General features: G+C 55.3%; 2 protein-coding genes across 9 annotated transcripts in view; one reads left to right on the forward strand and one right to left on the reverse strand.

The window, feature by feature from the left end:
* STRN4 (striatin 4) overlaps positions 1–11885 on the reverse strand; it is a 25297-nt gene extending 13412 nt beyond the window's left edge. Inside the window, exons 1-6 of one of the 4 annotated variants that reach the window (XM_047711292.1) lie at positions 11544–11682; positions 5356–5473; positions 4413–4516; positions 3803–3876; positions 2732–2810; positions 819–1016 (exon numbers count right to left, since the gene is read on the reverse strand). In XM_047711292.1, coding sequence (XP_047567248.1) covers positions 819–1016; positions 2732–2810; positions 3803–3876; positions 4413–4516; positions 5356–5364 — 464 coding nt within the window. In that variant the 5' untranslated portion in view covers positions 5365–5473; positions 11544–11682. Of the gene's footprint in view, positions 1–818; positions 1017–2731; positions 2811–3802; positions 3877–4412; positions 4517–5355; positions 5474–11543 lie in introns of all 4 variants that reach the window. The other 3 variants (XM_047711290.1, XM_047711289.1, XM_047711291.1) reach the window with 3 other exon arrangements.
* FKRP (fukutin related protein) lies at positions 11446–21891 on the forward strand. Of its 5 annotated transcripts, none has more exons than XM_047711298.1 (4): positions 11451–11490; positions 13091–13148; positions 13248–13429; positions 17380–21891. In XM_047711298.1, the coding sequence occupies exon 4, from the start codon at positions 17419–17421 to the stop codon at positions 18904–18906; it is 1488 nt and encodes a 495-aa protein (XP_047567254.1). In that variant the 5' UTR covers positions 11451–11490; positions 13091–13148; positions 13248–13429; positions 17380–17418; the 3' UTR covers positions 18907–21891. The 5 variants fall into 5 exon arrangements, with proteins under 5 accessions (XP_047567251.1, XP_047567254.1, XP_047567255.1 ...); XM_047711299.1 differs by lacking the exon at positions 11451–11490 and adding an exon at positions 12028–12289; XM_047711295.1 differs by lacking the exon at positions 13248–13429 and having other exon boundaries at positions 11446–11490; positions 17380–21890.
* The last annotated feature ends 2189 nt before the right edge of the window (positions 21892–24080 follow it).

Genomic DNA, 24080 nt, shown 5'->3' on the forward strand with positions numbered 1-24080 from the left:
AGCCTACCAGCACATCAGACCGTGTCACACGCCTGCTCAAAACCACGGGCTTCCCACAACTTGCAGACTCCAAATTGCCTATCGCAGCCGCTCCAGCCCCATTTGATCTGACTCCCGAGATTTCAACCTCACCACAGACCACAAGCCCCATGTGCTCACTCGCTGTGGGCTCCTGAACGGGCCAAGTGGAACCCTAACAATCATCACTCCTTCTGCCTAGAACATTCTCCTTCTAATACTTGTGCAGCCTCCTCTCCCCTTTCCTGTGTTTCTCTGCCCACTGTCACCTCCGTGAAGAATGCCCCCCCACCACTGCCCATGCCCCTGTCCTTCCTTCTTTCCACCTTTCCCTGCAGCACTGAACATCAGCAATTGTTAAATGGCTTGTTTTGACGAGTAACAACTACGGAGAAGAGAAGGAACCAGGAAAAGTCCCTGGGCCGGCGGCCATGCATTTCACTCCCCACTGGACCCCCGCGCACCATCCAGGGCCGACCTCCGTGTGTTTGAGACACTCCGTGTGCTGAGCAGCGTAAGGCCTGAGCCTCCGGAGGGGGGCTGGACTGGGCATGAGCTGCGGCACGATATGGGCACGAACACAATGCCATAGGAGAGGACACACAGGGGGACCCAGAACAGGATCCAAGGATCCCACAGCAAAGGGACCGAGAGCTCTGGAACAAACCAGCCCACAGTACGCTTCAGGAAGGAAGTGGCCACCGCAGCACCTGGGAGCACTACTGACTTTAGGACACTGGCCGTCACCAGGAGGAGGGGTCGCAGAGGACCGGACCTGTTGGGGCGCACCAAGCGCTCACCTCTTGATCTGCTCTTCGATCTGTTTCACCAGCAGCGACTCCCCACCGCTGAGCCCCCCAGGACCTGGCGTGGCCCTGGGCCCCCCTTCGCTGGGCTCCACGGCCCCGTTGAGCTCCAATGAGCGGCCCAGGAGGGAGCGCACACGTTTGGACCGCATGTCCAGGATGGTGTCCGTGTAGCCCACCTCCTCCAGGTACCTGCAGAGAGACAGAACCAGGGCAGCTCGGGTGTCTCCTGGCTTCTTTAGATCCGATAGGGGCTGAGGCAAACGGGGACAGGCTTTTTGGAGAAGCAACTTAAGACTACACGCCTGTGTTTTAAATAAGCACACCCCAGGCCCCAATGCGTCACTTTCAATCTATTTCCAGGGTAAGCCTTTACATACAGGCACAATGCGGTCACACAGATGCTAGTGGGGATGCCGTACGGAAGAGCCAAGACACAGGAGCCACACTACATGCCCACTGCGGACGACTGTGGCCGCAAATGACTGATGGGGACAAGAAGCAGAAAATAACAGAGGCACAGGGCCAAGATGGCCACAATAAGCAGCTTAACGCAAATCCTAAGTTATGTGAGCCACACAATTCATGTTTGTTTAAAAAACTAAAAAAAAAAAAAAAAAAAAAAAAAAGTTAACGTGTGTACAAGTACAGGCCACACGCAAACACGTATTTGAAACGTGCCCCCCATGAGGCCTGGAAAAATACATACTCGATGCACCAGCAGTGATCTTGGACCTTTGGAATAAGGGATTAAAGACATAAGAGCGACCTTTACAGTTCACTCTACTCGCTTCTACAAATGAGCATTTATTACTTTCACAATTTCAAACAATGAAAGCTAGCTGGGACAGGTCTAAAAGTTACAAATAGGAAAAAAAATTAATTATGGATATGTGGTCCTTCAGAAGCCTTTTACATTTACCACAACCTGGTCCCTTTGGGACCCCTGAGCCCACCCCTCACAGGCTGTGTCATCCCGAGTGCCTGTGGTGAAGAGGTTGGGCTCTGAGAGCCGAGTGCCCGAGGTCACATCTCAGACCCCCTCACTTACCAGCTGTGTCATCTCCTGCCAGCACACGCCCTCCCTGCCTTTCTGTGTTAGGGGAATACTACCGCGTGGGAATTTCCACCAGGCATCACTGCGCGTGCACGGCAGCAACTGGCACCCTGGCAAGTGCTGCCTATAGAACCGTCCGGTCGCTACAGCCGGCACACACCGTAAGCTAGCAAGCTTCCGGACATTTGGCTTAGGGAAATCGGGGATAGGGACAAATACCTTCCTGGGGCTTGTCACGCTAGGAACCATCTTCAATGTGATGATATGTGAGCAGTAACTGGCTATGGAAGGTGACGGTCATGCATGGGACAGACGACCCCATAGCTCTTACGATGATGCAACCTAACTAAATTATGTGGAAGGACATCCACAGCACTTTGCGAAAACAAGGCAGTAGAAGAAACAGAGAAACACGCACCTGCTTTTATAAAACACACACACACAGCCCTACCAGAGTTGCCAAAATGTTTACAGGGGCATGAGATTCCTTGGGTGGTGGAATTATGAGTGATTTTCTTTGTGTTACCCAATAACTCTTGCATTCTCTAAAACACACTGATCTCTTTAATAGTAAAACAGAACACCCCCCCTTTTTTTTTTTAAAGTGAGCGATATCTGGGGTCACTTCCCAAGAGTAGAGAGCCCCCCCACCTCCCAACCGGCCTCCAGCAGCAAGTCTGCCCTCCCTCCCAGGCTGGGCTCCACCCACAGTGTGACCAGCAGGGGTCCTGACAGTCCACAGTCCCACCCCCAGCGGGGACAGGAAGGGATGCAGAGTCTTCAGGCTTATCTCCAGCCAAACACTTCCCTCTCCCTGCCCCATCCCAGCACCCCTGTCCTTCGCACTCACTGTCGGAGAAGCTGCCGCCCCTCCTTCCACACCAGCGGGCTGTTCTCCAGGGTGACTGACTCCACGGGGCCATTAGAGACTGCAGAGTGGAGACAAAGGAGGCAGGCTGTCTTCGGGGAGTGCTGGGTACCCATCCTCCTTCACCTTCCTCCCCTTCAAACCCTCCTCAGTCACTGTCACACATCTGAAACCTACCCTCACCCCTCCACGCCCTCTACTCTCCTGAGGTCATTCCCCAAACCACCTCCCAGCCTTCCTTCAGATCCCATCAGCTTATGTTGCTCTGCCACACGGGGAGCTGGCCCCGTTCTGAACGCGCAGGCAGAGCAGACTGTATGCTTCAAGACGAGCTCTGCCGCTCACCAGCTGTGTGACCTTGGGCAAGCTGGTTTACCTCTCTGAGCCTCAGCTTCCTCTTCCAAGGAACAGTTAATAACAGCAGCACCCAGCATTTAGGATTCTTGCGAGGATTAAATGAGATTATCTGTTCATTTTACTCATGAACTACTTACCGGGCATTTACCAGGCACCTGGCTGGTGCCTGAGCTACAAAGAGCCCTGCCCCCGTCCTGGTGGGAGGGGTCTGATGTGAAGAACAACATCCCTGTTAACCCAGCCCTGAAGGCCTTGATGGGTCGCCAGCCCCTCACCTCCACTGTCCCGCACCACCTGTTCCAGCCACACCCAATAACTCCCCGTCCCCTAACACACCACCCTCTTTCACGTTGCCACACTTCCGTACACGTGTCGCTCTACCTGGAACACCTGCCCTACCCACTTGTTGGTGAACAAGGAGCTTAGAATGTTAGGGACAGTGTCCATCTGTGTCAGAGGGACAGCAGGCAGGACTGGCCTTCTTCATCACGATCTAGCCCCCTCCCTGCTCAGGGGCCCTGCAGAGCAGCCCGTGCAGGGGGCACTGAGAGTGAAGTTCACGCCCTCCCCAGCTCCCCAGTCAAGACTGCATTCTGTGGAGCACAGTAGAAAGAGGTGGCCCAACTCTACATGGCGCCACCACGCTGAGCTCGATCTGGTGGGGTGGGCCAGTCAGGCAGGCCTGGGGGTGGGCACCTTGTTCTGCCGGTTCTGATTTCTTCTCCCCTGGGTTCAGATCCGTCCCAAACTTCAATTTATGGTATTTGGCCCTAGAAGAGCAGATGATTAATGATGACAGACGCAGAGGAATAGACAGGGCCAGCCCTCACCTCAGGGGTCCCAGATCCCAGGGCCTCCCACAGTCCGCTCCCCGACCGCTAAAGATGAGCCGCGCCCCCCCCGCCCCCCCACCTTTAGGAAGCCACCCTGGTGGTAAAGGCACCACACACAGCATTATGCTGAACCCACTCTTCGAAGTCCGGCAGTCTGGGCTGCAACCCCAGCTCCAGGAGTCCCGGAAGAAGTCCTCCCCCTCTGGAAGCTTCCCCTGTCCCCATGAGGGGACTGGGAGGGGTCAGTGAGGCAATGAGTCTTCCGTGGGGCCATCAACGCTATGAATGTTGTTACTAGTGCCGATCCTGAATACCATCTACCGTGTCTTGTTCTGTCCCCCTGTGCTAGAACCACACAGTCCTGGGGCGACGGGGAAGGGAACGCCGGTTTCCAAACCTCCCCGGACTGGAAGGCACTGCAGGCGGCCTCCGGAGCCTCCTGCTCGGGCTTGACCCGGGGCGGCAGGGCTCACCTTTCCTGCTTCAGCGCGTATTCCAACATCTTGATCCGCCGCACCAGGTCCGTCTTGAGATTCTCTTGCCCTTTCCGTTCTCCCTGGAGGAAAGCCACCTGAGCCTGGGGGGGACAGAAGGGAACAGGAAGACAGCAGGGCTCAGGCTCACTGATGCGTGTCCCTCGCTCAGGCAAGGACAATTAGCTCCAGCCCCCACCCCCACAATGACATGCAGCGGCCACTTCTTCAGGCGTGAAGACCCTGAGCCAGGGTTCAATGGAGCAGCGACAGGGCATGCTGGATCTGTTTCCAGAGTCCCCTGCCATGTGACCCACCATGAAAGAGCTGAGGAGGAGTCCTTAACCCTTGACATTAAAATGGGTAACTTGGCCCCTGCCTTTCGGGGAGAGGTCAGATAGGGGATGAAAGTGGGGGAGGGAGGCACGAAGAGCCCCGGGCTCCTTCTCCCCCACCCCGAGCCAGGTGCTGTCCCCTAGGTTGCTGGTGGAGGTGGTGTCTCACTATTTCTACCAGAGCATCTGTCTCTGGGAGGCGTAGGAAGCTACTTCGGGAGCTTAGGGACAAGAGTGGGTGGCTCAGCTCAGCTCCCGCTCCCGCTCCAATGCAAAAGCTTTACCACCCAACCCCCACCACAGGGATCAAGCGTCCCACTGGAGTCTGCCCAGGGTGAGCAAGACATGCCACAGACATGACCCAGGGCCCCTGCCAACCACTTCACACCGTCTGCTGGCATGGGCTACCCCAGTCTGCTCTGGTCTGTCAACAGGTCTTTTGGAGACACTGGGCCAACGGCCTTCGAGGCAGGATCCTGGCCCCTGACCATGTTCCAGAAGTCCTGTGCCAAAGCCCTGAGAGCAGGGCTCAACCCTGGCTTCTCCCCAAGTGCTCCGCTGTTACAGGCTGGGACAGCCTGAGCTCCAGGCCGGGCTCGGCCACTTACTTGCGGCATGATCTGAGGCAGGTCATCGGCCTTCTCTGAGCCTCCATTTCCCCTTCTAGAAAATGGGGCTCACGAGAGTGCCTGCCCCTCATGTGTTAAGTTCTTCTCAGTCCGAGGCCTAGCACAGAAGAAGGGCTAATAAATGCCAGCTCCTACCTCTCAGCATGTTTCTTCTCCCTGTCTGTTCTTCCACAACACTGAAACAGGCCCAGTTCTTTTAAGACCCAAGCCCCATCCAGCAGAGGTGTCCATGGCACGCAGGCCTCCTGCCCCCACAGGCAGCTGCATCTTCCTGGAGCCAATCCCCAAACACCACGTGCTCACTGGCGAACTTCGGTGACTCTACCAGAAGCCCCGGGTCTGGCCACAGACCCCTTTTCCAGGCCGTGCCCATTCTCAGAGCCCGGCTCCAGGACTGCAAGTGCTCAGCAGCCTCTCAGATGCCCACCTGCACTCTCTCTCTCTCCGTGAGGCTTGAAGGGCCCAGAGGACCTACCTGCCCTGGACACTTGGGAGCATGGCACAGCTCTGTGCCTTCAAGCCTCCTATGGCCTCGGCCCTGCTCTAGGGACCGGGTCTCTCCCTCAGGTTGGCTGAGAACTGAGCACGTGCTAGTTAACGCCCGCCTCTGGCTGGGAACCCGGGAAACGGGCACTCACATACCTCTGGTGGGGGTCATACATCGATGCACCCTTCCTGGAGGGCAGTTCCGCCACATCTATAGAAACGTTAAACACACATTCCCTTTGCCCTGATAGGTCCACTTCCAGGGACAGAGCCTACAGGCATAAGTGCAACGTGGGCTTCCTTCCAGAAAATAAAAAGGAGTATCCCTGCCTCAATGTAAGACAAAAGTATCATGCACCCATTCGCTTACAACAGCAATATTTACTAAGCCCCAGCTGTGTTATCAGGTACAGGTGCAGACAGAGCATACAGCACTCAAGACAGACTGCATGTTCCAGAGAGGGGTGTAGGATAAATAATGAACAGATCACTGTATGTCACCAGGTATAGCATTGGGGTGGGGGGGGACCCAATCTGTCCTTTGTGGGAATGGACTTTTCCCCCCTTCTGAACACCTTTTTCTCTCTACACTTTAAATCGACACATACACGCATAAATACCTAAGGCCAGACAGGCAGATCACATGTGGTCACCACCTTAGCAGTCTGAATTTCTGTCCTTTGTGTATCATCTCAGTCACCCAAATCCACCCTGTCCAGTCCCTTTAGAAGGTGGGGGGAGAGGTGGAGAAGAAAAGGTCAATCACCAAACAGAAGCCCCAAGTTTCTACCTCCTCACTGCCCTCGCTACCCTCTGGGGCTTCCATAGTGAGCCCTGTACTTCCCAGCACTGGAACAGCCTGCTGAACGCCCACGTTCATTCAACATCCCGCACTGGGGACTGCCTAGACAGCCTGATCCCGCATGAGCCCCTGGAGAGTCACGGAGAGGACGACTGGTTCCTGGCCTCACAGAGCTCTCAGTGCAGTGTAGAAACAGGCAGGAGCATCAAGAACCAACATACCATGTGACTGGGCACTGCGAGGGAGCAAAGGGAGGAGAACACCCAACCTGCTCCTGGAGGTAAGAGGCACAGCTCAAGCCAAGACCTGAAGGCTGTTAGAAGTTGGCCTGGGAGGGACGCCTGCCTGGCTCAGTGGGTTAAGCCTCTGCCTTCGGCTCAGGTCCTGATCTCAGGATCCTAGGATCGAGCCCCGCATCGGGCTCTCTGCTCAGCAGGGAGCCTGCTTCCCCCTATCTCTCTCTCTCTGCCTGCTTGTGATCTCTTCTCTGTCAAATAAATAAAATCTTAAAAAAGAAGTTGGCTAGGGGAGTAGCGTGTGCTGTGGGCAGAGGGCAGAGATAAGAGCTGCATGGCAGGCTTACGGAACGCTAAGAAGGCCAGTACAGCCACATGAGAATGTGTAACAGGGTTAGTGAGGAAAGGCAGAGAGGCTTCTAGGCCCAAGAAAGGACCACAGACCAAGCAGGAGTTTGAAAGTTGTCCTCAGAGCATAGGGGAAGCCATAGAAAGGTTTTAAGCAAAGGAGAGATGTAGTCAGTGCACGTTCCAAAGACAACTGCAGCTATACTGCTGAGAACTGACGGCTGGGGGGTTGCTGAAGTCCAGTCCAGGAGGCAGTCCCGGGAATCCCAGGGAGAACTGACAGTGGCCCAGACCAGGACCGGGGGCTAGGTTAGTGGATTTGCCGTAATAAGGAGGCAGGACTGATAAGACAGGTGACTCAGTCTGTGGGGAGAAGAAAGAGAAGGCAGGAGCATACCAGGCCCTCACACTTGCTGGGCCTGGCCCCTTAATCTCCCTGCTATCACCACAGCAAGCCCCGATCTCCCTTCTCCTAATTATGGTGTGGGAACCTGACTCAGCCCGCTCTGCTCTATTGTCCCTTTTCCAGCTCCCCTGGCAAAGAAGGGAGAAACGAGAACCAGAAACATGTGGCTCAAGTGAACCAACTGGGAGGAATCCCACAGAGGGGAAGTGTTGGCGGCCAGTTCCTCCTACCGCCGAAAATGCCAGCAGCCTGCGCCGCCTCATCTCTGAGTGCCATGGTGGGCTGGCAGGTAAGCCCAGGATCTGGAAGTTCTCCACCCACCATATCCACCCACCACCACTCCGCCTGGCCAGACTGTTAGCACACACACACCCTGGGGACTGTGCCTCCCTGCGGCTGCTCCCTCTCTACAGCCAGGAAGCACCGGAAAGGCTTCCCGAGGAGCCAGAGGGTCTCAGTCCTCCCAGGAGCTGACAGATGCCTCTCCCTATCTTGCTGTGGACCCTTCCGTCCCGGACGCCAGTCGTGTGTGTTTCTCTTCGGGACCCACCCAGCCCTGTATCTCCTACTCTCCTCCAGAGGCTCCTGGCAGGGATTCCCCTCCCCAAATCCCTCAGAGGCCCTGGGGAGGCTGGCAGTGGGGGAGGGGCCGGCCCCCCACCTGCTCTGCCCCCACCTCACTCCCTACATCCCCCATCACTGCTTCTCCAGGAACGTCCAGCTGAGATTCCCCTGAGAGGGTCCCCCATCCTTGGGGGAGCTCCCCTCCCCAAAAGGGCCTCCCACCTATAAACTATATAGGGTTTGCACGTGACCTTTCATGTTCCTGTGCCAGGAGCAGCCGGACTCGGCGATCTGGAGAAGACACATTCAGGGCTCCTCGCAAAGGTCTGACACGGGCCAGGCCTCCAAGGATCTCACAAGAGGAGTCCCACCTCTGTTAAGCGGTGAGTGTTCGAGCAGAGGTGTGTCGAGTGAGGTGCCCCGGAAGGGGGTGTGTGGAACCGTGGGGGCACCCTGCACCGACCGCTGTTTCGTGAGCACAGCTGTTCTGCCCTCCCGCCCCCCAGGCCGCTTTACACTCACATGGGAATATACAGACGTTCACTGCAGCCATTTCCGAAGGGGGCAGGAGGGCGGGGAGGGGAGTCTGGAAAGAGGCTTAAAGTCTGTCACCAAGGGTCAACCAAGGGAGCTTCGGTATACACATCCAGGGGAGTGTAGTTATCAAAATAGTACAAAAGCTCTCGATGCCGACAGGAAAGGAACGCCAAGACACGGGTATGTGAAAAAAGTCGCAACATGATTCGTATGTGACCTCGTGTCTTACACACACAGAGCTGAACCCCTTTTCTAGCAGGAACGGTTGCAGAGATGAGCAGAAAAAGGACGGGGGGTGGCTTTCTCTTTTCACTCACTCACACACACACACACACACACACACACGAGACCTCTGTGTTCTTACTAATGTGACAGGACAAAAGGAAACAGCAGTACACAGTAAGCGATGCTGCAGCTGAGACGGAGACAGGGAGAGCCTAAGCAGGCGCTCTCCACAAGCTCCTCTCTAACTCCAAGAAGAGCCACTCGGTGAGGGCATAAACACACAGCTCTTCTCTTTCCAATCTCAAGGACAACAAGGTGGTACGGTGGGTGCTGTAGGGGTCACTGGTGTGAAATCCCAGAGACCAAGATTCCATCCCAGGTCTGCTGACGACTGCTTGCATGATCCTGAGGAGGCTACCAGGCTCCATGTTCCTCGTCTGCACTGGGCAGTAAGGAGGGACAGAGAATGGGCTTCTAAAAGCCCACAGACCAGCCCTGCCAACCACAGGCTGGGATCATAGCTCAGTCCCAGCCTGACTCTCCCTCAGAGCCTCCCTTTCCTCTCAGATTCTTTTTGAGTTCTGCCTTCGGCTCAGGTCATGGTCTCAGAGTCCTGGGATCCAGCCCCACATCGGGCTCTCTGCTCAGCAGGGAGCCTGCTTCCCCCTCTCTCTCTGCCCGCCTCTCTGCCTACTTGTGATCTCTCTCTGTCAAATAAATAAAATCTTAAAAAAAAAAAAAAAAAAAAAAAGCAAGGGACAGGGACAGGGAAGAGGACCACCCCGCTCCCAGAATGTTGCAAGGACGAAATAATACCATGTATCTAAAGTGCTACACACAGTGCCTGGCACCTCCTTTGTGTCCAAGCGAACAGCAACTGCCCGAGTTACTGCTGAGTGAAGGCAAGGACACCTGCCCGGTCTCCATCATGGGGTCCTGGGATCAAGTGAGATGGATGCTGGGAAAGAGCACCAGAAACAGAGTTGAACACAAAAGTGAGGGGTGCTTACGTAAGGTTTCCTCTCCCATCTCAAGGCCAAGCCTCAGCTACCACACAGCTAAGATCCCTATTTTTGGAGAGGGGAGAAATGTAGAATGCTCTCTTCATTCATCCTGTGGACAAAATTCTAATCAGTTCTTTATTTGGGGTCCCCATATCAACTAGACAGGAAACCATGAACCAGAAGGGGAAAACTGGGCTGCTAGAAGTAGATACTGGCTTCTGCTAATTATATCCCAGCTCAGGAACCCTCAGTCCCGGTGGCCAATCCATGGATCCCCTCAAATCCTCCCAACTCTGATGCCCCACCCTCCAGACACTGGGCAAACAGACCCACACTTCTCAAGGTCACGAAACAGAGCCCAAACCCAGCCCAACTCCTCAGGCTCTAATAAACATCATCCCAGGGCACAATCCTCTCCCACGCTACTCCACAAACCATGGGGTCCTTTCCCAGAAACTTCCACAAACACATCTCCTCCCAGAGTCCTTCTGAAATGCTTCTTCAATGCTGTTTGCCTGCTCCGCAAAACCCTCTCCCTGTCACCCTCCAGGAACATCCCTCCAAGTCCTCCTGTCCCTGGTCCCTTTATCTCTATGTTGGACGGCACAGCACTACAGTCCAGGGTTCTCCACCTGACATCCTCTACACACCTCCCATCTCAAAACCATTGCCTGCACCCCCCACCCCCTCCGCACTCCTCCACACCCCCCAAACTGGAGTTTCGGCTCTGCAGCTCTTCCATACCGACTCCTAGAGCAAGTCCTGGCCCTGTCCACGCTTCCACCCCCAGGGCACCCCACCCTACACCCGATAGCCACACATACCGGCCTCCCCAAAGTTGCCTCTTAAAGGAGAGGACACACATCTTCCTCCTGGGACCCCGCCTCTGCCCTCTTCTCATCCCGAGTCCTCACACAGCCATCTTTCAATCCCCCCCACCTCCTTCCCCCGTCCAAATGCTCCGAACACACCCGGTCCCAGGCTCCCTGACTTCCTCTCCCCACTCAGGCCAGTTCCCCGCTCGACTCACTCTCGCTCTCGGCGGCTCCCAAGTTTCTCCGACGCCCCCCCTCTCCCACCCTAAGCCCATCAGGTTCCACCTCCAACCCTCACCTGGTCGGGGACGGGGTTGGGAGGCCAGCGGTACCTTTCAGGCTTTTGCTCACTCCCAACAAGAGCCCCCACTCCCCGAGTCCTCCCACCACTCTGCTGAGTTCTCCTGGGCTCCCTTCAGGGCCCGAGGTCCTCACCAGGGAACCCGTCTGCCGGTCAGCTCACTCCCACTCCAGCTCCTAGCCGGTTCCGGTCCCCTGCGCCCCTCCTCTCGGCCGGCCCCGGTCGGACTCTCCAGCCCCGGGGCCCCCCTCCCACCTCGAGCCGCCGGGTGCCCTCAGGACCCCCCTCGGACGGCCCCTCACTCCGTCTCCGGGCCGGTCGCGGTCCCCTCCCGCCCCCCCGGCCGTCCCGGCGGCCATTGCTCCAAGATGGCGGCTGCGGCGGCGGCGGGTGAGGCCGGGCCGGGCCGGGCGGGGGGTCGGGGGTCCCGGGGCGGCGCTCACCTGCAACTCGGCGCGCTCGGCCTCCCAGCGGGCCTTCTCCGCTTCGAAGCGCGCCCACTCGTGCTGGATAAAGTGCAGGATCCCCGGCAGGCTCAGGGGCTCAGGCCCCGCCGTAGGCCCGGGGCTGCCTCCGCCGCCGCCTCCCTTACCAGCCGGGCCGGGCCCCGGGGCAGGGGCAGCGGGCGGGGCCGCCCCCGTCGGGCCGGAGCCCGCGCCGGAGCCCAGCGGGCGGCAGGAGGAGGCGGCGGCGGCGACCGCGGCTGCCGCTCGCTCCTCCATCATGGAGGCCCCGGGGCCGGCCCGCGCGCCCGCTGTGCCTCGCGCGCCTGCGCGGCCGTACCAACCGCCGCCCCCCCCCCCCCACCGCCCCGCACGGCCCGCGCGCGCGCTCGGCGGGGGCCGGGGGTGCCGATGATGGGAACGAGTCCGTGCGCGCGCCTCGCCCACCCGGGTCGACCCCAAAAGCGCGCGCGCGCGCGCGGGTGGGCGGGAAGGGGCGGGGCGGAGACGCGCGCCCCGAGGAGGGCTAACCGAGACCCAGGCCGAGCGCGAGGGTCGCGCCTGGGAAGAACAGGACTTTGGGAGGAGCCGCTTTCTGCCCCTCTCCTCCTGCTTCGCCCCAAAGAAAAATTCTAACTCCCTCCAGACCCAAATGTCACTCTCCTTGACACTGTTCCTCTGAGAGAAAGGGCGACCACCAGGGGTGGTCTCAGCAACGGCCCCATCCTCTCCGTTTCCTGGCCCAGGTCGGTAGTCAGGGTAACCCTTCCCCAGCCTGGAACCCTCCCTCTTTGTGGTTATGGAGCCCCAAACCTCTCCTGTCCTTGCACCAGGGGGAGGTTGCTAAGGTAACTTAAGTCCCGGGTGGTCCTTGGGCCCCAACCTTCATTTGGTTACTATGGCAACTTCACCTAGCACTCAGGTAGAAAGGACCCCAGCCCCAAGGGCACTGCTGAGAGAACACCTCTTTCCCAACCCCTCCCCCTAGCCACCCAGCTGGCATTACCATGGTAACTGTTTCCCCCCCCCCCTTTCTCATCGTGGGAGGTCCATGGACCAAGCCAACCAGGTGTTTTTATTTAGAGAAGATGCTCTGCTGAGGAGCCGTTGCTATGGTTACAGGGCCTGGACCAGGAGGTGGAAACAGGCAAGGCCAACCCCTGGTTGCTCTGGTAACCAGGGACCTACAAGGATAGTCCCCCTTCCCGTGTCCCTAAGAACCAGGCCCACCAAGGTAGGGGACAGTTTTAAGATTGTGTCTCAGGATGGAGTGGGTCTAGGGAAGGGGTTGTTACGGTAATGGCTTTGGTCACTTCTAGTCCCACCTTTCTGGGCACATATATAAGAAGGGATGGTTATAGGCTGCTGGGATAACTGACATCCTTCCCACCCATTCCTGAGATACCCCAGGTGGGGCCCGAGCTCATGGAACTTCAAAGAGAAAGGATTCTCTGACCTTCTCATTGCCACTTTTGCAGGCAAGGTGAAATCGTACTCTGCTGTACAAAATTGGCTGATTTGGGGTTTTCTGGTTCTCGTTCCCTCAGCAGTGCAGCTGAGCTGGGCTGGAGCCGCCCACCCGGAGCTCCCGCAGCAACCTAGGAGGTAAGAAGTTCCTGAGTGTCACCAGCGCTGCTGTGGAAACTGCCCTTCTCCCCCTCCGTATCACTCATTTTCTTTGCCTGCCACCTTCCCATTCCACAGATGGGGCAGCCGAGGCTCAGTCCAGAGCAGAGCTCAGGCCAGGTGAACCTAGGCCGAAAGTGAACCTGAGTCTACTTACATTGTTTTCTGGGGAATGGAGAGACAAAGTCTCAGCTTGACTGTCCTCTCCTCCTGGACCACCTTTTCTCTGTCACACCCCCCACCGGTTTCCTGACCCATCTGTAAGTTCTGTGTGTGGTTTTTGTCTTCCCACCTCTGGAGGGCCTGCCCAGTGACTGCTTTGATCTTTCCCTGTTCCCAGAACACTGTCTGGTGCAGAGAGTCCTCACTAGGTATCTCTCTGTTGAGTTAATGGGTGAATTAATTCAGTGATTTGCCATATTCAGCTTTGAAAAACACCTGTCAGGTTGGGGCTGCAGAATACTCAGTGAAGGTGGACAGCGAGCTGGGCCGTCTTGAGTGGACCCAAGAGAGAGCAGAGCTTCCTGGTTGAAAACATGACTCTGGAGCCAGGGTTGTGGGTCAAATCCTGGGTCCGCCATTTCCCAGCTGTGTGACTTGAATGAGTGCCTTCACTTCTCTGTGCTGCTTTGTCCTCACTTTTAAATGTAATCAGAACATGAAAATGAAACAAGGTAATTTAAGTGCTTAGAAAGGGATCTGGCCCTATGGTGAGCAGCTAGAATTGTTGATTGTTGATACTATCATCGTACTGTGATTCAGAGAAACACAGACATTCAGACCTTCAGAACCATCGTTTCAGACCCTTTGCCTCGATAAAGGAGTTTTGAGCCCTTACAGTTGGGAAAGCCAAGACCAACCGCGTCAAGGTACTAAGTGATTCCTTGCTCTTTCTTCTCTGGTCCCCTCCCCTGCTGGTCTGGCTGCCATACCCACTGGTCTCCGAGGCCCCAATTTCTGTCCTCTGTCCCCGGTACCTCGTGGCCCAGAGCCAGCCAGATGGAACGTGCCGAGCGCCAGGGCCTGGGAGGTCGAGACCGGGGTTTTCCCTCCATCCTTTCTGTCCCTGAGCTACAGTTTCCCCATCTGAACACCCAGAGCCAGTCGTTTGTGCCACACACATGTATTGAGCACCTAGTGTGTTCCCGGCACTGAACTGTGCCCTGAGCTCACAGCAGGGAACAAAAGAGTAAGTCAAATCTACGAGCTAACGACTAGGGGAGAAAAACGCAGGGATGAGGCACAGGAAGTACGTGGGTGATAGGGAGATACGTTTTGAAAGAGAGTAGCCAAAGAAAGGGCTTCCTGGACAGGTGATATCGGAGCAGAGACTTAAGGGTCACGAGGGAGGAGCCATGCAGATACCTGGGGGACAGCGTCCAGACAGAGGTCATAGCCAGTGCTTTGGCTGCTGTGCCCTGGGAGGATTTGAAGACTAGTGTTTGGCCAGCGTGGCTGGAGCTGACAGTCAGTGGGAGAGACTGGGACCACATGGGGCCTTATGGGCCCTGGTGAAGACTTTGGCTTTTCCTTGGAGTTGTAAGCCACAGAAGGTTCGAGCAGGTGCAGGACAGAATCTAATTTGAGTTTTCACACGATCCCTCTGGGTACTGAGTGGGGAACAGCCCTGGGGAGGTGGGGGAATGAGGGCAGAGCAGGAAAAGGGTCTCTACAGAGTCTTTAGAAGATTCTAGAACCATCAGTGGTCTCTCCGGGGATTCTGCGTACATAAGCTCTAAGAGTCTAAGGTTTTTAAGACCTTGAAGATTCTATGATTCCAAAGGTCCCCCCCCCAACCCCCGCCCTGCCCGCCTGCCCGCACAGTAATGTGAGGTCAGGGTTGTTGTCTGTTGCTGCGCGCTGTGTGTCTGCTGCTGGGTCCCCAGTGCCTAGAACAGTGCCAGGGGTATTGTAGGAGTTCCACAGAGAGGGAAAAACTGAAGGAAGGAAGACTCAATCTAAGGTCCAGAAGGTGATTCCAAGGTTTTAAAGATTAAGAAGTTGCTCTTAGGGGCGCCTGGGTGGCTCAGTGGGTTAAAGCCTCTGCTTTCCGCTCAGGTCATGATCCCAGGGTCCTGGGATCGGGTCCCACATCGGGCTCTCTGCTCAGCGGGGAGCCTGCTTCCTCCTCTCTCTCTGCCTGCTTCTCTGCCTACTTGTGATCTCTGTCTGTCAGATAAATAAATAAAATCTTTAAAAAAAAAAAAAAAAAGAAGTTGCTCTTAAAGTGCAACTCAAATTCTTAAATGCCAACTGAGCTGGGTCACAGGAGGGCAAGCAGGCCTGGGATGGGTGAAGAGGGGGAGGAGGGCATTCCTGGTAGGAGAGAGAGGGGAGAGAGGAGGCAGGAAGACCCGGGGCCTTGAGCCACAGTACAATTTGGCTTCAGGAGCCTGAGGCCTTATAGACTGTGAGAACCCTGACCCTGGGCATCAGTTTTCCATCAGGTGCACTTTCAGTGCCCACCTGTGTGCCGGGAACACAGAGATGACTGAAGAAGCCCTGGCTTTACCCTCCCAGGCCTGCCCAGCAGAATGTGCAGGGCTGGGATGGGGGGCCCAGAGCCTTCAAGAGCCCACAGACGACTTCTCGCCCAGCTTGGGGTTCAGGGAGGGCTTCCTGCCGGAGGAGGCATCAGAGCTGAGGCCTAAAAGCGGAAGCAGGGGTTCTGCAGGGGAAAAGAGGCATGGGGAGAAGGGTTGTTCGAGAAGAGCATCTTCTAAGCAGAAAGAACAGAATATACAAAGGCGTAGAAGTAACATCTATGGGAGGAGAAGTCCAGGGTGGCTTAGGCAGAGTTTGGCACATGGCAGGAGGTGGAACTGGACTGGTGCACCAGCAAGAGACCCAGGGTCCCCCCAGGTTGTAAGAAACTGAAACTTTTTCCTCAGGGTACTGGGTAGCCATGGCAGGTTCTGAGCAAGGAAGAAGAGGTCAGGTTGGTGCTTTATGAAGATCCCTCTGGCTGCCATGAGCAGTGGACTTGTCAGGAGACCAGGGGAGGCTGAGCGGGGATCTGGGTGGACCAGGACTGAAGGCAAGATTGGCTGGGTCCCCGATGTCCCCCTTTATGGGAGGAGTAGAAACCTATGGAAATCCTTCATGGGGAAACTTTTGAGTATTTGCTCAGAGCCCAACACCACCTGTGCTGGAGACCAGCCAGAGCTTGGCGTTGCGTTGGGGACTGGGAGACAGCGCCCTCTGGAGGTTGCTTAGGAGGGCAGCAGGTGAATTCAGGGCGGGGGTGTGTCCTCGGGTCCACAGCCGCTTATCAGAAGAAGCTACCCCCCTCCCCTTAAAAAAAAAATCATTATTTTATTTTTATCATTTAATTTCTTATTTGATAGGATGTGGCATTCAAAGTATTTCTATTTTTTAATTTCAGGTTTTTAGTTAAATTCTAGTTAGTTAACACATATGGTAAAATTGCCTTGTTTTTTTGTTTTTTTAATTAGTGGTCAAGATTAAAAATTGGGATAGTTGTGATTTAAGAAAACACTTCTAGCTTCTCTTGCAAAACCAAAACGACCTGGCTGACCATTGGGAAGGAGACGGCCAGATGGCCCAGGATTTGAGGAAGTGAAAAGGGGACAGTGGGGGAGGGGCTTGGTGGGCCAATGCTGAGGCCAGCAGCTTCACTCCTCCCCTCCCCCCCCACCCCAAGCCAGAGTGTGAGAGGGACCGGAGAGACAGATGGGGGAGGTGGGGGGGCTTCCTGGAGGAGGGAATGGTGGAGTGGAAGGTGCAAGCTGGGCCTGGAAATGGAGTGGGACATTTGTAACTGAATCCAAACCTGGATAAGAAGTTGCCAAAGAAAAGGATAAAGATTAGGTGCGATTGAACAAGGAAGGAGGGAGGGCGAATCGTTTGATAAAAACCTTGCTAAGCACCAGGCTCTGTGCTGGGTGGAACTAGGGACCCAGCAGTGATTGAAACAACCTCAGAACCTGCCCAGTGGGAGGATACAAACCTGTCCCCACTCAGAAATAGCATAGAGTGGTGGGCTGGGGTGGGAGAAGCCAAGGAGCTGAGGGAGCCCAGAGGGGATGGATGGAAGGTCAGAGAGCGCTTCCTGGAGGAGGGGAAGTCAGAGCTGAAACCAAATAAAGAAAGGGCTGGGATAGAAGGGCAGCGCTAGTGATGGGGGGTTGGGGGATAGGAGACTTCTGGCAACCACCTCCAGCCTCCCCTTTCGTTCCCCCCTCCCCAGGATGCCCCGGAAGCCCAGCTAGGGCCTGACTTTGGCCCCATGCGTCTCACCCGCTGCCAGGCTGCCCTGGCAGCCGCCATCACCCTCAACCTCCTGGTCCTCTTCTATGTCTCATGGCTGCAGCACCAGCCCAGGAACCCCCGGGCCCGGAGTCCCCGCCGTGGAGCGGCTGCCGGCCCCCGTGTCACCGTCCTGGTGCGGGAGTTCGAGGCCTTTGACAACGCGGTGCCTGAGCTGGTGGACTCCTTCTTGCAACAAGACGCCGCCCAGCCGGTGGTGGTGGCCGCGGACACGCTCCCCTACCCGCCCCTGGCCCTGCCCCGCGTTCCCAACGTTCGCCTGGCGCTGCTCCAGCCCGCCCTGGACCGGCCTGCCGCGGCCTCGCGCCCCGAGACCTACGTGACCACCGAGTTCGTGGCCTTGGTGCCTGACGGGGCGAGGGCCGAGGCCCCGGGCCAACTGGAGCGCATGGTGGAGGTGCTCCGGGCAGGAGGGGCACGCCTGGTGGCCGCCCCTGTCGCCTCGGCCAACCCCGCCCGATGCCTGGCCCTGAACGTCAGCCTGCGGGAGTGGACGGCCCGCTACAGCCCCGCGCCCTCCGCGCCCCGCTGTGACGCCCTGGACGGAGACGCGGTGGTGCTCCTGCGCTCCCGCGACCTCTTCAACCTGTCGGCGCCCCTGGCCCGGCCGCTGGGCACCGGCCTCTTCCTGCAGACAGCCTTGCGGGGCTGGGCGGTGCAGCTGCTGGACCTGCCGTTCGGCGCGGCGCGCCAGCCACCCCTGGCCACGGCCCACGCGCGCTGGAAGGCAGAGCGCGAGGGGCGCGCGCGGCGGGCAGCACTGCTGCGCTCGCTGGGCATCCGCCTGGTAAGCGGGGAGGGCGGGCGCCTCGAGTGGTTCGGTTGCAGCAAGGAGACCCCGCGCTGCTTCGGGACGGTGGTGGGCGACACACCCGCCTACCTCTACGAGGAGCGCTGGACGCCCCCGTGCTGCCTGCGCGCTCTGCGGGAGACCGCCCGCTATGTGGTGGGCGTGCTGGAGGCGGCCGGTGTGCGCTACTGGCTGGAGGGCGGCTCGCTGCTCGGGGCCGCCCGCCACGGGGACATCATCCCGTGGGACTACGATGTGGACCTGGGCATCTACCTGGAGGACGTGGGCAACTGCGAGCAGCTGCGGGGGGCCGAGGCGGGCTCGGTGGTGGACGAGCGCGGCTTCGTGTGGGAGAAGGCTGTAGAGGGCGACTTCTTCCGCGTGCAGTACAGCGAGAGCAACCATCTGCACGTGGACCTGTGGCCCTTCTACCCCCGCAATGGAGTCATGACCAAGGACACATGGCTGGATCACCGGCAAGATGTCGAGTTCCCTGAACACTTCCTGCAGCCTCTCGTGCCCCTGTCCTTTGCTGGCTTCGTGGCGCAGGCACCTAACAACTACCGTCGCTTCCTGGAGCTCAAGTTCGGCCCCGGGGTCATCGAGAACCCAGAGTACCCCAACCCGTCCCTCCTGAGTTTGGCAGGAAGTGGCTGAAGCTCCTGCGCCCGCCCGGGGGGTCTGGAGAACACTCAGGCCAGGGAGTGGGGGGTATGGGGAGACCTGGCCTTGGCTATGGTGCTGCTGGCATTTGGTGGGCGGGCCGGGGTTGCGGAGCTGCCGGGCAAGGCCCAGCACCGTCCTGCACTTGGAAGACGTGCCCCGACCAAGATTTCCGAGAGCTTGGGTTTACTTGGAGCACAGACAGTTTTGTAAAGAGGAAAATGTGTACGTTCTGCGCCCGGACTGCCGCGATTAGAACCCCAGCTCTGCCACTTCCTAATTAGGCGGGCCGGGTGAGTGTCCAGTTTCTCCAGGATTCAGTGAGTGTCCTCGCAGCGTCGTGCTCCCAAAGAGCCCGCAGGACGCTTGGCTGCTGGGGCTGCTTCCGCCACTAGAGGGCGCCTCTGTCCAAGTCTGGGGTCCAAGGCCCAGGTAAGCCCTGGACCTCCCCGTTCCCGGAGCTTCCCTAACTTGAACCTTTTGGTCTCTCCAATCCCCTGTACCTGGCGGGACAGGATGACTGTCTCCCTTCTTCCAGAATGTGACCTCCTGGCCTCCTGCGAGCGCCCTGTGAATTGCATGCTGCTCTTAACCACAACTTGCAGAGGAGGAAACGGGCTCAGCCTTGACCTGCCGCAGTGAGTAACCGAGCTCTGGATGCCAGACCCACTCCGTATTAACTGCGTTACCTCGTCCTTTCAGCGCTCCGCACCTGGTAGACCACTTGCGCGGCAGGATGAACAGCAATCAGAGCTCGCGTTACTCAGCTCATATGGTGTGCCCGGCGTCCTTCTCAGTGCTGGACGCCGAGTGACTGCTCAATCTCTCACCTCAACCCTCTGAGGCCAGAGCTGCTATTATTTCCATTTTACAGGTGAGCACACTGAGGCCAGAATGGCAGAGTCACTTGCCCAAGGTCAGACAGCTTAGAAAGCAACAGAGCAGGGACTTGAACCCCCGCGGCCAGGCTGGAGCACACACTGAATTTGGCTGCTGTGCCCCCTTTCTAGTTACGCTACATGAGAGGGGGGGGTCCCTGGGAGTCCACACCCTTAGCTGGTGAAGCCATGGCGGCCTTCCTCCTGTGCTCGTGCACCCAAGATTAAATGCCATTTGAGCAAGTATCCCGAATATACTTATTTATAAATTATATACAGGTATTTCTATTGTTCTGTGTATTAGTAATAAGGCTTAAATTATTCCATTTTAAAATAAACAGAGAAGGTTTTGTTTACATGGCTCATCTTAGTGACTTGTCCCATTTGGAACCACGGGCTCTGAGGCAGGAGAGGCCTGGGGTCAAAACCCAGCTCTGCCTCTTTCTCCCACTGGGAGCTTAGGCCACCATGACTCTGCCTCTCTGAACCTCTGCTTTGCGCCTGGGAATTGCGGGTCGTGAACATTCCCCCCACAGGGGTGCTGTGAGCCACTTGAGTGGTAAAGGCTCAGGAGTCAAGGCTGTGTTTGGCTCCTGGCCAACTTTATTTGTGATCTTAGGCAAGTCCCTGCCTCCCTGGACCTATAGGTTGGTTGTGGGGATGGTCGAGATTGAAGAAGCCAGAAGCCAGGAGGAGGGGGAGGGAGAGGAAGAAGATGATCAATGCAAATCTAGTCCCATCTCAAACGTGGCTCAGACATGCAGAGTCCGACTTCTTAGATCACAGCCTCTATTTTTAGCCACTGAACCTACAAAGGGCTCCCAGAGACTGTTGGGTTTCCACAGAGCATTCTGGAAACATAAGGGGATGATTTTGACTCTCGGGAAGCGTAGCCCAGGGATGGAGAGGTCATAATAGGCAGGACCTCTCCACAGGGTAAAGCACTGGCCCTTATATACAGTTTTGAAAGCCCCGTTGGACATTCCTGAAGGGAGTGCGATGTTCAAAATCTTAGCAACTGGTACGGTGATACAAATTAATATATATATCAGTATATGCATCACAATGTGTAAATATTTCTTTTTTCTTCTCTGAAGGATGGAAATGATCTGTATATACATATTTCTTTCAATTGTTTGCCAGGAACATGAGCTGAAACTCAGATTATTGTTAAATCATGCAATTATTTTGTTTTATTTAGAAACTTACTTAGAAATTGTTGGTGCAGTTTCTTGATTGATATGCTATATATATATATATATATATATATATTCATTTATTTAATTATTTATTATATAAAAATATATATAAAATAACCCTGGCTTAGCTGTGATTTGATAAGAGAACCACATCAAGTGCTTCTGGCAACTTCCCATTAAACTGAGTGCCATTAGGTGACTTGGGGTCTCAACAGATCAAGAATTTCTCTTGGGGCACCTGGGTGGCTCAGTGGGTTAAAGCCTCTGCCTTCGGCTCAAGTCGTGATCCCAGGGTCCTGGGATTGAGCCCTGCATTGGGCTCTCTGCTCGGCGGGGAGCCTGCTTCCCTTCCTCTCTCTCTGCCTGCCTCTCTCACTACTTGTGATCTCTGTCTGTCAAATAAATAAATAAAATCTTTAAAAATTAAAAAAAAAAACAGTTCTTTAAAAAAAAAATTTCTCTTAGCACCATCTGTAGTGTTTTGGTGTTTTCTCCTCTATTCCTTGTTCCTGAATGAACAACAATTTACATTAAAAACTTTTGTAACCTTGGGGCACTTGGGTGGCTCAGTTGGTTAAGCATCTGCCTTCGGCTCAGGTCACGATCCTGGAGTCCGGGGATTGAGGCTGGCATCGGGCTCCCTGCTTGGTGGAGAGTCTGCTAAGTCTACCTTAGCCCCTCTCATGCACTCTCGCTCTCTTGCAAATAAATAAATAAAATCTTCCCAAAAAACCCTAGTTTTGTAGCCTTTATAATACTGCCTGACAGCTTTGTGTATTCAGTATTTTTATTCTCAACTAGGTAAATAATATGAGGGGAAACCTATTGCAGCAATTAACTTGAATTAACGAGTTTATATTAGGATACATATCACTGAATTTCAGTGCTCTCTCATTGACTCTTGTATGATTAGCCAGCCAGAACGGAAGCTTTTCGGTATTGTAAAAACCAGCACATTCAGACTAGTGCACATTAACCGAATTTTAGCTTCACTCGGAAAAACCTGCTTAAGAATTATCCAAGCTCCAGGGGCGCCCGGCTGGCTCGGTCGGAAAGAGCATGCAACTCTTGATCTCAGGGTCGGGAGTTCAAGCCCTGCTTTGGAGGTGGAGGTTACTAAAAACTAAATAAATAAATAAACTTTAAAAAATGAATAACATCAAATCACATGCAGGTAGGTCATAGTAACCATGATCTTCACGTCAGCAGAGCCAAGAGGATTTCCCCAGAGCTGATACTCAAGCCAGCACAGGCGCTGGTGTGGCCATGATGGTGGTTAAAACATGACAATACTACGTTGTAGATTACTGATCTGTTGGTAAACGGTCATCACCATGAATGCCTCTCCGTGGGGACTCCCTGAACTTCTCCCCCTGCCCCAACTCTCCATCAGGGAAGACGGAAGTTTCATGTCCCTACAGCTGTTGGAGGAGCTGCTCCCTTTAACCAAGCAGTAAATATTTGTGTGTCCTCCCTGGGCATTACAAAAGATTTGCTATGGGAGGTTGATGGCAGACAACCCACCTGTGTACAGCCCCAAACCAGAACCCCCCTGGTATCCATTCCACGTGAATGGAGCCACAAACTGCTGCGCCCAGAGTGGCGTACTCGTCCATGATTAAAAACAAAAAGCAATAAACTAATAAGTGCACAAACGTAACAAAATCTCAAAGGCATTATGCTAAGTAAGAGAATCAGGACGCAAAAAGCGACCTGCTATAGGATTCCACTAATGGGAAATTCTAGGCGAGACAAACTAATCCTCGGCCCATCCCAAAGCTGATCAATGGTTGCCTGGGCCTGGGGACTGAGGGAGGGACAAAATGCAAAGGAGCACCAGGCTCTCTGGGGTGGTGGCAGTATCGTGTATCTTGATCGCCGTGGTTTTCACTAACTATGCATCTGTCAGTTTTATCCAAATACCTACTTTAATGGATGTGGTTTATTATATGCCAAGTATATCTTAATAAGGTTGAGTCCCCACCCCAAAAAAGGCAGATTGGGAGAGGGAGTCCAACAGGCCAAGAAACACTGTTGCCAGGGAAAGACAAAGCTGTCATTACTCCGAACTTGGAGCCCCCCTTCCTGTTACTGTGAGTCTAGAATGAAAAGTCCAGGCCCAATGCAGGGCTAGCGTGAGGACTCCCTCCCAAGCCAGGCTCTTTCGAAGGAGCAAAAGGGGTGTTCCCAAGACAGGGGTGGGTGGAGCCATGGAGAAAGGGAGAGGTAGGTGGGAGCAGGGCCCCAGAGGATGGCCGTCCAGGTGCTTTTCCTTCTGTTCCTATGTAACCTTCACCAGTAATCTTGGAGTGAGGCATAACAGAGCCACTGTCACCAGAGGGTGAGACTCCACCCTGCTTACACAAGGCGACAGAGCTGGCAGGGAGCAGAAACAGGATCTCGACCAGGTGACAGCCTTTTCTAGCCAGGCGGCTCTGTAGCTGGAGCCCGATCCATCCATTCTGCAAATATTTATTTTTTAAAGATCTTATTTATTTGAGAGAGAGAAAGAATGAGCAGGGAAAGGAGCAGAGGCAGAGGGAGAAGCAGACTCCCAGCCATGCAGGAAGCCGGACACAGGACTCGATCCCAGGATTCCGGGACCATGACCAGAGCCAGACAGACACTGAGCCACCCAGGCGCCCTCTGCAAATATTTATTGAGTGTCTGCTATGTGCCAGGCACCATGCTGCACTCTGGGCAGACCGTGGTGGACAGGACAGAGGTGGCTGCCTCGTGGAGTGCCCATCCTAGTGGGGTCCAGTTGTGGGAGACCCTGTCCACACTCAGGAGGCTTGAAATGGTTCCAGACTTTTTTTAAATGACCCAGATCAGCATCTTAGGCGAGTTTGTGGCATGTGCTGAGCGAATCTTGAAAATGGAATAGAAAAATGGGGAAATTGGAACTTAGGCTGGTTATGGATTCCTCTTATGTATATATATCGTAAATATAAAATATGCGCTATATTACACACACGTGCGTGAATCTCTTCAAACAGGCATCCTTCATAATCTAAATCTGATCCATTCCCCCAAAAGCATTAAAGTGAAAATTCAAAGATAAACAACTATTCTAAGTGGGGATAATAAT

Source organism: Lutra lutra, chromosome 17 (assembly GCF_902655055.1).
Source record: "Lutra lutra chromosome 17, mLutLut1.2, whole genome shotgun sequence".
Lineage (NCBI taxonomy): Eukaryota > Metazoa > Chordata > Mammalia > Carnivora > Mustelidae > Lutra > Lutra lutra.

Excerpts from the sequence above, each read along its gene's own strand:
- FKRP (XM_047711295.1), top strand. The coding sequence starts at position 17,419 with ATGCGTCTCACCCGCTGCCAGGCTGCCCTGGCAGCCGCCATCACCCTC.